Source organism: Ceratotherium simum, chromosome 36 (assembly GCF_057802395.1).
Source record: "Ceratotherium simum simum isolate JZ-2026a chromosome 36, ASM5780239v1, whole genome shotgun sequence".
In the NCBI taxonomy this organism is placed as follows: domain Eukaryota; kingdom Metazoa; phylum Chordata; class Mammalia; order Perissodactyla; family Rhinocerotidae; genus Ceratotherium; species Ceratotherium simum.
The window spans coordinates 9,566,980-9,580,262 of NC_141935.1; the positions used below are offsets into that span (position 1 = coordinate 9,566,980).

At 37.2% G+C, this 13,283-nt stretch overlaps 1 protein-coding gene across 1 annotated transcript; it reads right to left on the bottom strand.

Annotated features, from left to right (window-relative positions):
- Positions 1-6,466: 6,466 nt before the first annotated feature.
- RGS1 (regulator of G protein signaling 1) lies at positions 6,467-11,598 on the bottom strand. Its single transcript, XM_004439001.3, has 5 exons — positions 10,547-11,598; positions 10,098-10,178; positions 9,621-9,682; positions 8,042-8,205; positions 6,467-7,298 (listed from the first exon to the last, which is right to left on the bottom strand). The coding sequence occupies exons 1-5, from the start codon at positions 10,681-10,683 to the stop codon at positions 7,113-7,115; spliced, it is 630 nt and encodes a 209-aa protein (XP_004439058.1). The 5' UTR covers positions 10,684-11,598; the 3' UTR covers positions 6,467-7,112.
- Positions 11,599-13,283: the final 1,685 nt, after the last annotated feature.

Below are 13,283 nucleotides of genomic sequence, written 5' to 3' on the forward strand. Positions count from 1 at the left end.
ATAGGAGCAGAAGGGGGAGCGGCAGGATGTCCATGGTTCCTTAGGCTCGCCACATCCCATGGAGAGGCAGGTGTTGGTTATCTTCACTGCTCCCTTTTTAATAGGAACATCGGAAGGGAGCAGATAGTACTCAACTGACTTTCTGATGGTAGAGAGGGAGAACTTGCTAAAGGAGATAAACTTGACCCCCAAGAAAGTTGCCTACGGTGCTGGTAGCACCTAGAGACCTTTTAGAAAGTTGGCACTGTGTAGCCTTTCCCATTAGGGGGAGGAAGGGCCACCAGTCCCATTTAACTTTTCACCAGGGACCTGGAGAGAGCCACCGGGGAGGTCATCTATCAGACAGTCTTATTTGTTCCTCCTCTACACATCTGTTATAATCCTTAGTCTATTTCACAGCGATTCTTTTTGCTCCTTTCTTTCTAAGAGCACCACGATGCTCTCAGTAATTGAGGGCTGTATGTTATTCATCTCTGTTTCCCTAGCACCTAGCATAGCTTATGGTACAGAGAAGGTGTCATTAATTGATGTATATATTAAGGAAGCAATAATCTGGACTCTTCTAGGAGTATATGGTGGAGCCTCGAATTCTGAAGATGAATTAAGAAATCTCTTAATGGAATGGAGCAAGGAATATTTTGAACTTTTTTCCCTCAACTTTGGCACTTCTAACTAAACCCATAAATAGTATGAATTATAATCATTCTAGTCAAAATTATGCTAAATAAACATTCTAGGAAGTATCTTTTTGAATTTTTAATACGGGAACATGGCCTACCCATTACTTGTTCACAGTGGGTCATTTCTAAACACTGAGTTAACTGACAGATTTAAGAAAAAAGCACTAGACCAGGAATACAATCTGTTTTTATAGGTCATTCAAGCTGAGGGTTTCAAGGTAGAGTGCAGAAGATGAGATGAGTGGAAAGTGTGTTGATTTTACTGATTTAAGCCAAGCCCACTGAATTTTTCACGTTCTAGGTTTGACTAGAATAGCAACAGTAGTTTAGGGAGATAGGAGTCTATCTGAAACCCACAATATTCCTTTCTTTGATCTCTTCTATTTAGAAATAAAAGATAAAAATAACTTCTTCACCTATTTTGAGGAGTTAAGGTAAGGACGACTGAATGGAAAAATGTGCCAAGAGAGTGACTGGCTACCTTCAGGTCTCCAGTCCTCTCTTGTCTCTGTTGACAAGAAACGAACGCTAGAACATGCCACCAGTCACGTAGACCCAGTGTCAAGGTAAAGGCCAGGCCTTCCATATAAGGAGGCAGGATGCCTGCCCCCCTGTTGATTTCATCACAGTCCTCCATGCTATCCAGTGTGGTTGATCCCCAGGGCAGCTTCTGTTTGTGTTTGACAGCTGCTTTGCCTGTCTCTTGGCCTCAATCCTAGACTTCGGTTTTGTCTTCCGTCTTTAAAAGGTGCTCTGAACCTTAGAGCAATTTCTTGCTGCAAATCTGTTGAGTCTTTTGGTCCTTGGTTTTTGTCTTTAGCCTGCATGATGGCTTGCAAGCCTCTGCTTTTGTCCAAGAGGAAAGTGAGCTTGGAGGGAAAACATGCGGACTGCTTCCTATGGAGTTTAATTATCAACAAGCTGTTATCTATTGAAAGCACTACATCATTTATTTTGCACCTCTTAAAAGCATATGACTTAATCTTCCTCCAGAGCTGCCATCTTCTTTTTCCAAGTTGTTTAATGCACATTTGTAACTTAAGGATCTTGAAGTCAATGTATTTACAATTCAACCAGAAAGAACTTTGTTGAGGGCCCAAGCTAGACACCCAAGAGGCATCCTATATTTCTCTCTCTTAGTTATTCCTCACAGCAAATGGCTCGCCAAGTTATTGCCTGTTAACCTTCTCCTTCCCATTCCCTTCATTTCTGTCCTATTTCAGCCTCTGATTCTCTCCTGCTGGGCTACAAAATTAGCTTCAGATCTGGCTTTCCTTCCTCCATTATGTGTTCTTTTGGAAGTGTCATCCACACTAACTCCAGAATTCACTTTTAAAAACAAAGTAATCATGTCACTTTCAGGAAAAAGCATGAGATAATGGAAAGTCCTTGGAAATGTACATACCTGGATTCAAATCCTGGGTGTGCTACTGTCTAGTTCTGTGTCCTTAGATATATTTTTTTCACCTTTTTGTTTCTACATTTGTTGATTAATAAAATGGGGTTAAGAGTGCTTATCTCAAAGAGTTTTGGTGTGGACTAAACAAGTAACGTGTATCTATCATAACTGACACTCAAAAGCAGTTAAGTCTTCTGCTCTTTTCCTTAAAACTTCAGTAGTTACCTACCAAATAAAAGATAAAATTCATATTCTTTGGCATGGTCTATGTTTATTCTCAGAATCTGCCCTAAACTACCATTTTAGCTTTCCCTGTTATACTCTCTCTTTCCTGATATATTCCAACCACACTAAATAAATCACCATTGCTGAACGCAGTATTTTTTTCTTGATTTCCTGACTTTCTCAGACTCTTCTCTGTGCTTGAAATATTCTCACCTCTTTTCTCCTCTGATTGATTTGTATTTATTCTTCAAGATTGACTCTAGTTATCCCTTCCCTGTGAGAAAAATGGAGAACATCAGCCAGCTAATATTAAAACAAGTAAAAATGTATATTAAATATAGAACAAAAGCAAATACTTTTCCTGGATAAACAAATCTAATGTCTACTAGATGTATTATTATTTGAATAACTATTTTTTTGGTAAGAAAACTTGGAGAGTTAAAGAACTTTTTAGAAGTCTTACATTTTTCACTTGAGAAGTGGGAGGTTGGTTTTTCTCTTGGGTGATATAAGAGAGTGTCTATTTGGAAGGTCCCCCAACTCTTTGAAGTTGTGCATACTCAGCTGGATGGATCCTGAACATCTGACTTCACTTATGAGTTTGACAGGAGAGAGAGGAAGGAGGAGGTAAACATTTAATTCTGAAGTGTAATTGACATGACCAACACAGCTTTCTAAATTAATAAATGTGTTTACAATGCACCATTTCTTCTTATTTAAACAAGTCAGTTCCCTAATCCCACGAGTCTGACTTCTTCAGTCATCAAGCCCACCACCATATATCTTCCCCAAATGGCAACATTCCAAATCAAGGCAAGGTCCCCATGGGTTTATAAATTTGGTTCTTTTGGGGTTAGATTCAAATTCCTCACCTAATCTACTATCAATTATGGGAATTTTAAAGTAAAGTCACGTAGACAACTCTAAATTATAATCCTGTTTGACTTAAAATTTCAATTTGAGAAGGTAAAATATCTTAAGTGTGGCAGTTCTGGACATTCAAGTTATCAAATGAGATGTAAGGTAATATCAACATTTAAGTTGCTCAGCCAATTCTTTTTTCTTCTCTCTCTCTTTCTTTTTCTTTTTGTTGTGTTTTCAAATTCAAGTTAAAAGAGCCACTGAGACGTAAATACCCAGTCAAATATTGATCATCTAGAAGCATTCACAGAAGGTTCTATATTTTGCCATCGACTTGTTTGTAGAATAGTAACATTTAGGTAAGGCATGAAGTAAGACACAAAATTTTGCCTTTAGGATGATACATTTTTAGCTTTTAAGATACTGGTCTCAACAAAAAGGATGGAAGCATTTCTGTAGTTGATCGGTATTTTTTGTTCTATAGATGTGGTTTCAAGTTGGTCTTGAGTAAATTCTACAACTCTGTGTATAATAGCAATTATTTGTATCTATGGTAGTTTAAGTCACCATTTACTGTATCTGTCCTTCACATATTTCAGAATATATTTTCAACAATAAATCATCAAAGATTCCTACTAATAGCCTGTGTCTGCACACAGAAAGAAAGAAACTTGAACTTTAGCACATCCCGTGTAAGCTAAATGAGTAAATGTGTACTTTTTATTAGACATCATGAGGTATATCATTACCCTCATTTCTACCTTCATAGATTCCTAGTTTTCTAAGATACACATACTAGAAATAATGTAATATGTCTGAAAAAAATAAATGTTTTTACTTTTTTTTTTTTTTTTTGTGAGGAAGATCAGCCCTGAGCTAACATCTGTGCTAATCCTCCTCTTTTATTTTGCTGAGGAAGACCGGCTCTGAGCTAACATCTATTGCCAATCCTCCTCCTTTTTTTTTTCTTCTTTTTCTCCGAAGCCCCAGTAGATAGTTGTATGTCATACTTGCACATCCTTCTAGTTGCTGTATGTGGGACGTGGCCTCAGCATGGCCGGAGAAGTGGTGCATCGGTGCGTGCCTGGATCCGAACCCGGGCCACCAGTAGCAGAACGTGCGCACTTAACTGCTAAGCCACGGGGCTGGCCCAATATTTTTACTTTTTTAATGAATGAGTTTTAAAGCATACATATTGTTGACTGCCACTGCTTTAGTATCACAACAGAACAGAGCCTGTGAACTGAGAATCTCAGATCAAGCCGTTAGATCAGATTTCTTTAAATAGTAGGTGTCGCTGGAGCTAATCACATTGCTGTGAAGGGTCTTATAAAACAGTCATATCATAATAAACAATGCCAATGAAAAGAAAATTACTCTTTCAAGTATTTTACAATACCTTGAGTCTATGCAGCCATGATGATACTTTTTTTTTGAAAATGAAGAGGTGTCTTAGATGTTTGTTTGGATCATCTGTCCAAAAATTGGATGGCTCTTTAACATGGCGTAGTATCAAGACAAAGACCAGAAGCATTCAATTTATGACAAGTGTGTGTGTTGGACAGTTGTACTTCTCATGCCTCATAGTCTGAAGGGCCTGAACTATTTAGTGTGACAGTAGGATTAGAAATAGGAGCAGAGTGTCTTGTGTTTACATGGACTCAGTTAACCTCCAGTAGACATCGACAATAACTACATAGTTATGTAGGGTATTAGAAAGCCTTTCTGAAAGAGTTATTCTACTTGGGCCTTGCAGAATTGGTTGGACTTCGAAAACTGGAAGGAGTAGGAAAAGGCATTTGAGATAGCTAGTAGAGATTAACCAAAGGCCTGGAGATAATGAAGGCCACAGCTTGTTCAAGAAAGGCAATTAATCCCGAGTGGCATCAAGGTAGGAGGACACCAGAGGGAGCAACGGGAATTATACCCTGAAGGTCTCACTGGGAGTGTTTTGAATTCCAAAAGGAGAAATTTGAGCTTTATTTTGTATGTCAGGAGAAATGACATGGCCAAATCTGTGTTTCAGAAGGTGATGTTTGTGGCTATTCAGAGGATGGATTGAAGAGAGAGGCTGGAAAGAGGAAAACAAGTCACATGAATTATCAAGCAATGAGAGCCTGTGCTCCAACAGTGGTAATAGAAAAAGAGCAAGTGATGTGCCAACTACACACATTGATTGTAGATGGAGGATTGACAGAATTTGTGATGGAATGAGTAAGGGAGAGAAATACTGAATTATTATTATTGTTATGAAACTGGGCTTCTTCCTAAGATTCTCTTATAATACGACCTGCTAAACCATGGAATAAAGCTTGAGGTAGAGATGATTTGGACTCTGTCCCATGGAAACTTAAGAATAATGCTTTTCAAATTTGGTCTACCTATTGCCCTATACTTTTGCTGGGTGCCTGAGGACTAGGCACACCTGTACGAGAATATCCATTGTATTTCATTATGATGTGTGAATTGCTGATTATTCAATAAGATATGTAACACGGGTACCTGGAAAGTTACAGCTCTACAGGCTGTGCTGGAAGAGGCAACATCTTGATTATTTTTCTGCTCTCTGTAGGTGATCCCTAGGAAATGTCTTCTGGTCAATAGGGGGCAGTGTCGCATAGTAGATAGAGCACTACTGTGTAGTCAGAGAGTTATGTACAATCCCTGGCATTTTGATTGTCCCTTAATCCCAGGATTCCCAACCCTGGATTATCAGAGCATCTTCAAAATCACCTAGGGTTTCCTTTTAAAATATAGATTCTCATAACTCTATCCCTTGGAGATTTTGATTCAGTTGATTTGAGTAGGGCCCTGAAATAGATGTTTTATTTTGTTTTTTAACATTCTAGGTAATTTTGATAGTTAGCTAAATTTGGGAGATAGTGATTTAATCTTCCTGAGTTTCAACTTTCATAGGATTGCTCTGCACATTAAAAGAGAAAATACATCTGGGTTTTCTAAACTAAATCACAATAAGATATCAATTGTTAATTAGATTACTCCTTGAAATAACTTTTCCATCCCTTTTTTAAAGACTTCTTCAATTTCTTATCAGTTTGAAGCTTGACTATATGAAAGCATATTGTGTTTGTTTGATGTTTATGCATTGTGATAGCAGAGAGAAAACTAATGAATTCTGTCCAATATGTACACATAATACATAAAATATAGAATTAATTGGATGATAGTTTTAAATGTTGAAGAGACGACAGAAAGTAGAACTTTGCTTGAATTTTTCTTAAATCTGAGGAATAAATACTAGTTTTTAAAAATGGCAAAGAAATGTAAACAGAAATTGCTTGTATATATTTTTAATACAAAAACTCCCATTTATTATTGACACTGTGATAATTTAATTTACAAATATATTGACTTCCCAGTTTTAAGAGCAACAGCTTAAGTTAAATACATTGTTCTCTCCTTCATTTCTTTCAAGCCAAAAACAATTCAACAAGCAAAACAACACCAAAAAACTTTGTGTCAATAATAGCAAGGGTGGTTTCGAAATACATACTTTTCAAATGGTCATCCAAGTGAAAGATTTCAGCAGCTCAATACCATGTCTATATAATAATATGCAGCATAAATGTCAGTTGACCTTGAAGCTTATAGCATATTTTAATCAGTTTCAAAACCTGTATTCACAGTTTCTGTGTAACTGGAGTTACCCGGCCTTCTCAGTTCTGAGGGATTATCTAATACATAGGTCCACTGTGTTCTATGACAGTACCATAGTCTCTCCTTCCTTCTACTGTCTCTCAATTTTCATCTTGCTCTTCTTCAACCCTGCACCCGAATAACTTCCATGTTAATCCATTCTGAGTCATTTGTTCTTCCCCTGGGACTGTTCAGTCTCTCAAAAGGTCAAGATGTTCACCCAGGGAGCCATACTGGCACATTCTTTCTGTTCTTGATACCATCTTTAATTCTCTCCAGGCAGGAACCGGTCACTTTAGACTATTAGCCTGAAGGTCGTTCAGAAGATTTAAGTATATATTTGATTTGAGGAACCTGGGATAGGAGTCCCTTTCCATCAGAGTATATATGACTTTTTGGGCTTCATCAAAACACGTGTGGGTTGGCGCTTTAATCTTCTTGGCTGTAGATTCTCGAGTTCGAAAGTCAATATTGATCTAAAAAGAAAATCCTCATTAGTTAGTACATACTTTCAATTTGTTGCGTATTTTATGATGTTACTGTGCTTTTTCAAGACAGTGGATTTAAGCCCTCATTTAAATCAGTTCAAATATCTCTTGAATGCCTATTCTAAACCAGCCCTTTACTAGGTGTGGAGGAGTTAAAAAGAAATAGCACAAACAAGCCTTTGCTCTAAGTTAGCTCATAGATCATTGAAAGATACAAAAGAGGCAGACATGAAAAGTTAAATATCCATGCAAGGTGATACATGCATCAAAAAAAGTGATGTGGACGTTTAAGATTTACAAGAGGAGATGGCACATTGTGCGGCTATTTTCTGCTTGAAACAAGAAAATTTAACTGGAAGGTGGGCACTACTGCTAAATGGAAATATTTTTGCTGCTGCAATCATATGTATTACACTATTGTAACAGTGTATTTTATTCTAATCCAAGATGAACTAGCTAATTAAGGACTCCCTGATATGCAATTCTGCCCAGTAACAACAGTACAACTTACCCCACCCCATCATGTTAGCTAGTTTTGCAAAATCAATCTTGCATCCAATCTTTGCACAAACATAGAAAATTAGATTATCATTGCACTGAACTATATGAATATACCTAAATATATAGCAATGACACTCAAAAAGGATTTCCTCTTGCTATGTTTGTTGAATGCTATTTCTGTATCTAAGTTCCTTTACATGTAAACTGATGATAATGAACTTGATACTCACTTGTTTAGCAGCATCTGAATGCACAAATGCTTTATATATTTTCTCTGCTTTGCAGTGCAAAAGATCAGACTCTGTCTTTTTATAGTCTTCACAAGCCAGCCAGAATTCAATATTCTCCTCACTGAACTCAGACTTGAGGAAATTTCCAAAGACATCTTGACCAGCTAAAAAGAAAAGGTGAGGAGTGAGAGAATTACATGAATTGAGCCAATAAATGAATAACTTGAAGAAGAAATTTGCAAGAAAAATATTATTGCGTTTCTATGTGCAAAGGTAACAGATGGCTCTGCCGAAATAGCTGTGTCATAGTTTGTAGAGATGGGAAGGCCTTAGCGATTCTTTCATTTATAGTTTATCTGGTGCCGGACAAACTTGTCCACAGCTGCTTAGTGGTGGCTACGAAACTGGGCTTTGCTTCCATCTGCTAATTAAATTAAAATTCTGCTCTGCTGATTACAAAACAATCTGTCTTCTTATAAATACCAGCTCTTAGCCAGAGTGTAGAGTATTTTAGGGAAGCAAACATTGACAAAGGGTATTAACATCATGTTAATCACTAACTAATATAATTTCCCCATTCAATTCATGTTAGTCAGAAAATGTGAGACCTATATATGACCTATGTGTTATGTACTGATTATATTTCCTAGTGTTACAGAGACTTTTAAATGGGCCATTTCTATTCCATTTATTTGTTTGGCTGAATTATAAACCAAGTCAGATAATAAGATGGATGAACCAGGCTGAACTTCCTCATCTCCAAGCAAGGTTCTTTCAGGTGTTTGTGGGGAGAAGAGGATAAGCTCACCCCCTAGATAGAGACAAGCTGCTCATCTGCACCTCTGAACCAGGTCCTGATCCCAATAGAATTGCAGTGCCCGTGATGAGGGTAAGGCAAGCTGATTTCATTCTTTACCTTCTCTCATCAGAAACTCCCCACAAGACTCTGTGTTTAAAAAAGACTCTGTGTTTAAAAATGCTTTTTATCATATCTGTGTTCTTACATGTCATGTTATATATAATGCAGTTATGTACTGTGTGTCTCAATCACCTGCAAGACAGTAAGGTGGCAAGGAGCTGTGTCTTGGCTTTTGAATCCTTGGTGCTTCTGAAACACATGCCACAGAAAAGTGGGCTGAATGAGTGAGTTCATGAATGTATGGAGGATAAAACCATTAACTGACTGAATGAATCCTCCTCCTTACATCCAACATACAAAAAGACATTCTTTAGGTAGCTTTCAGAATAGTAGTTCACATGTTGAGATGTTTGGTTTACTTTTAAATACTCCAGATTTCAGAACCCCAGTGTAATTTTTAATTTCGCTCCTATAATGATCCATGGAAACACTGAATTGTCCTGGCAAATTTGTCTAGAGGACAGTGGCAGAACTGAGTGTTAAGTCAACATTACACCACAATGAGGCATAATGTGCTGAAGCTCTCAGTGACTACAGAAAAACTGGAATACAACTTTTCACACACTCTACTATCCAGAATACTATGTTTGAATGAAGCCATTCAATCTGTTAGTGTATCGAGCTAAACTCCTAAACATTCAATAGTTAATCTATACTTACTTTGGTTGGCAAGAAGTTTTTCCAGAGACTGAGACCATTGCATTACTTCATCAGCAGAGAGTCTGTAGGGGACAAAATTTACCTAAATTAGTAAAATATTTTTTTGTGTAAGCACAAATGGTATTAGAATGGCTGCTATACTTTGATAACTTCACAAACTAAGACTCTAGTTCTAATAAATTTTATTAAAATTTGGCCAAATGAAAACAAAATTTCTCTTAGAATTACTGTAGTTATGAAAATATCTGCCAATAAAATGTGAAAAAATCCAGATACATATACTGCAACAGTATGGTAAATAGCAAATACATGCACCTTTGTATGTAATTTACATTGGTACTAATGTAATCTAATCTTATTAGGCTTGTTATTTTAAAAAAATAAAGTCCATTAAGTGCAATAGAATTTCCTGCTAGAATATAGAGCTAAAGCATAGGCCACTTTTATAATGATCATTCGGAGTATTAGTGTACATACATGTCCTTAGACTTGGAAGGTTTCATTCCAGATTCCAGATGTGGGATCATAGATCTCAAGTATGCTTTCACATCCATTCCACTATAAAAGACACAAAAGTAAATATTCATATTTCCTCTGTAGAATACATTTTATTTGAAAAAGAAAAGAGCATGAAATAAACTTCTCCAAGGAATAAGACAATAATAAAAATAGTTGATACAACATTTTGCTCTGTTAAGATTGAGCCCATTATTATGGGCCAAAGTCTGGAAAAATTCTCACCTAATTTGTTGCCCAATCATGATTCATTTTTTAATACAACTGTATATACTTATAACTCAGAACAGATAATTGCTCTGATCTGGCCAAACTAAATGCTCGTATTTTCTTCCACTCATTCTCAATCCTTCTGCCATTAAAGATAATCTAAGTCAAAATTCACAAAATGAGACACTGAAGGAACTTACAAAGTCTTTGGCCTCCTTTTTTGTGGCGTGTCGTCTAGAAGTGAGTGATCAGTTCCTTTCAAGTCCTTTGGATTGGCAGAGAAGAACATTCCTGGCATTTTGTCTAACCTTGGCATGGGGATGGCTGCTGCTCGCATCGTCTTCGCAAGGCAAGTGTCTGCTAGCCGCCGTCTCTGCTGCTTTATATAGTAAATGCTCCTGCTGTTCAAACTGAGTCTGTTTATCAAGTGATGTTACCACAGACGCTGGAAGTTCCCCCTTTCTTGGTGTGTTGTGACGTGTATCTTGAAAAAAAAAAAGCCTACAGTGATGTTTTGTGGTTGAAACCTAACCGAATGAGACTAGGTCACTTGATTTGAAAGAAAGGAAGAGAATTAAACATACAGAGACACACACATATACATCACATGTCTACAGCATTAGCAGCATGGGTCTTTCCTTCCAGGGGATGTTTGTTTTTTCATAAAATTGCATATTTCAATAAAATGTTTCATTTGGTCGATATATTGTATCACAAAGAAACTCAATATTGGAGATGTACTGAGTGTAAAGAAATTTTTTTGTTTATTTGTGCATATATCTGGTAGGAAGGAGAGTTATGAGAGGTTATCTTAACTTTTCCCCACTCCAACTCTCATCCCTTATTTCCACAGCAAGATATTTTCATGTTAGTATTTCCCAAGGTGTGTGCTAGACATTCAACTGGTGGTATATAAGCTGATTTTAAGGGGCGTGTGGATTTTAATATTTATTAGGAGTGTAACTAATATATCAAACTGTGATTTTTCTGTATATTACTGCTGGGGATAAGAATAAAGTAAAATTAAAACAAAACTATAAGCAAATAAAAGTATAGTTATCACAAAAATATGACATATATGTAAATATACTGATACTAAAGAGTTGCACAGTATCAGAGGAAAAACTGCTCAAGGTAAAATAACAGTATATTTGGTCAGGCCAATAATGTGTACTTCTTAGGTGATGATCTCCCAAATTTTGGCAGTATCTCTGGAGAGATATTGTCTAGCTCTAATGAAGATTAGGGATTAAAAATACCCCCAAGGAATTAGATGCCTAATCACTGATCAGGGCAGAGGAATTAGTGCAATATAAGCTCTTATGAAGTTTAATATAGAGTGTGGTTTGTTTACAGAGTGTCCAGTTTAACTTAAACCTCCTTTGGTTTTTGCCCCTGAAAAGATAAAACAAATTTTACTTAGAGAGGCTCCTGATGGTGTTAGGTAAAGCTGACAAAAGGGAAGGGAGTATTACTTTTCCTATCTTGGTTCTATCATCAAGATAAAAAATATTTGGAGGAATCACATTTATACTATTTCAAAATTCACTTACTACATAGTCATGAACATATATTGTATGTCTATTGTATGAAGCATCACTTGATGTTCAAAAATTAACATAATTCATTTAGAAAGAGAACTAGTGGGGGCCGGCCTGGTGGTGCAGCGGTTAAGTGTGCGCACTCTGCTTCGGCAGCCTGGGGTTCGCAGGTTTGGATCCCAGGCAAGCACCGATGCACCGCTTGTTAAGCCATGCTGTGGTGGCGTCCCATATAAAATAGAGGACGATGGGCATGGATGTTAGCCCAGGGCCAATCTTCCTCAGCAAAAAAGAGGAGGATTAGCATCGGATGTTAGCTTAGGGCTGGTATTCCTCACAAAAAAAATAAGTAAATAAAAGAAAGAAAAAGAACTGGTGAGATGAACCAGCCACTTTGGCAGTGACCCAAACAAAAATGACAGGGCTCAAACACTGATGACATAAAAGCATTTGTTTGTGTATTTCTTGTGGTTCAGTCCATACTTACTTATCTGTTAAGATCTTCCTGCTCATGTTTGTTTATCTAGTCTTCTCTCGTTCCTCTAGATAATTGTGGGTAAATTATGTCAGAGAAAAATGATTTAAAGTTTATTTTTAGTGGCCCACTATTACTAATATCCAAACATCCTGACAATTTCCAAAGTATCTTTCAGCAACAATAGTTGCTTTGGATGTTAATAAGCATAATAAAGACTACAACAGCAACAGTTGCAAAGCTTAGGGGACCACATTAGTTTAGCAAATACTGGGTTAAAGTTAAATAAAGTTCTTAAATTGATCAATGCAGATCTTCTGAGAGCTTTTAATAAGTTAACGCACATTTGTTAGTCTCTAAAAGGAGGGTAGAATATGCAGCAGTTTCCTAACAGTTTTTTTTTTATAATTTTTATTTATTTATTTATTTTTTTCCCCCAAAGCCCCAGTAGATAATTGTATGTCATAGCTGCACATCCCTCTAGTTGCTGTATGTGGGACGCGGCCTCAGCATGGCCGGAGAAGCGGTGCGTCGGTGCCCGCCCGGGATCCGAACCCGGGCCGCCAGCAGTGGAGCGCTAGCACCCAACCGCCAAGCCACAGGGCCGGCCCTTCCTAACAGTTTTGAAAACTGAACCCTCATTAGGTAGGAAAAATAGTTTGCAGAAATAATGTTCTCTTGACACGACATTTAGGAAACTCTGGTCTGAGATAAAAATCAATATTCGCATCATATACATTAATACTTCCTTTAAATCTCCAACATTTTGCTACTTCAATATAGACTTGGAAGCTTAAGCATTTGCAAGCAGTTATAACTGCATGCTTCCAAGCCTAAATAGAGAATTAAACTCCTTATAGAGGGGGTCCATCTGAAATTTCTATATCACAATTGGCTGTTGAAGCTACCTCGGTGGCATAG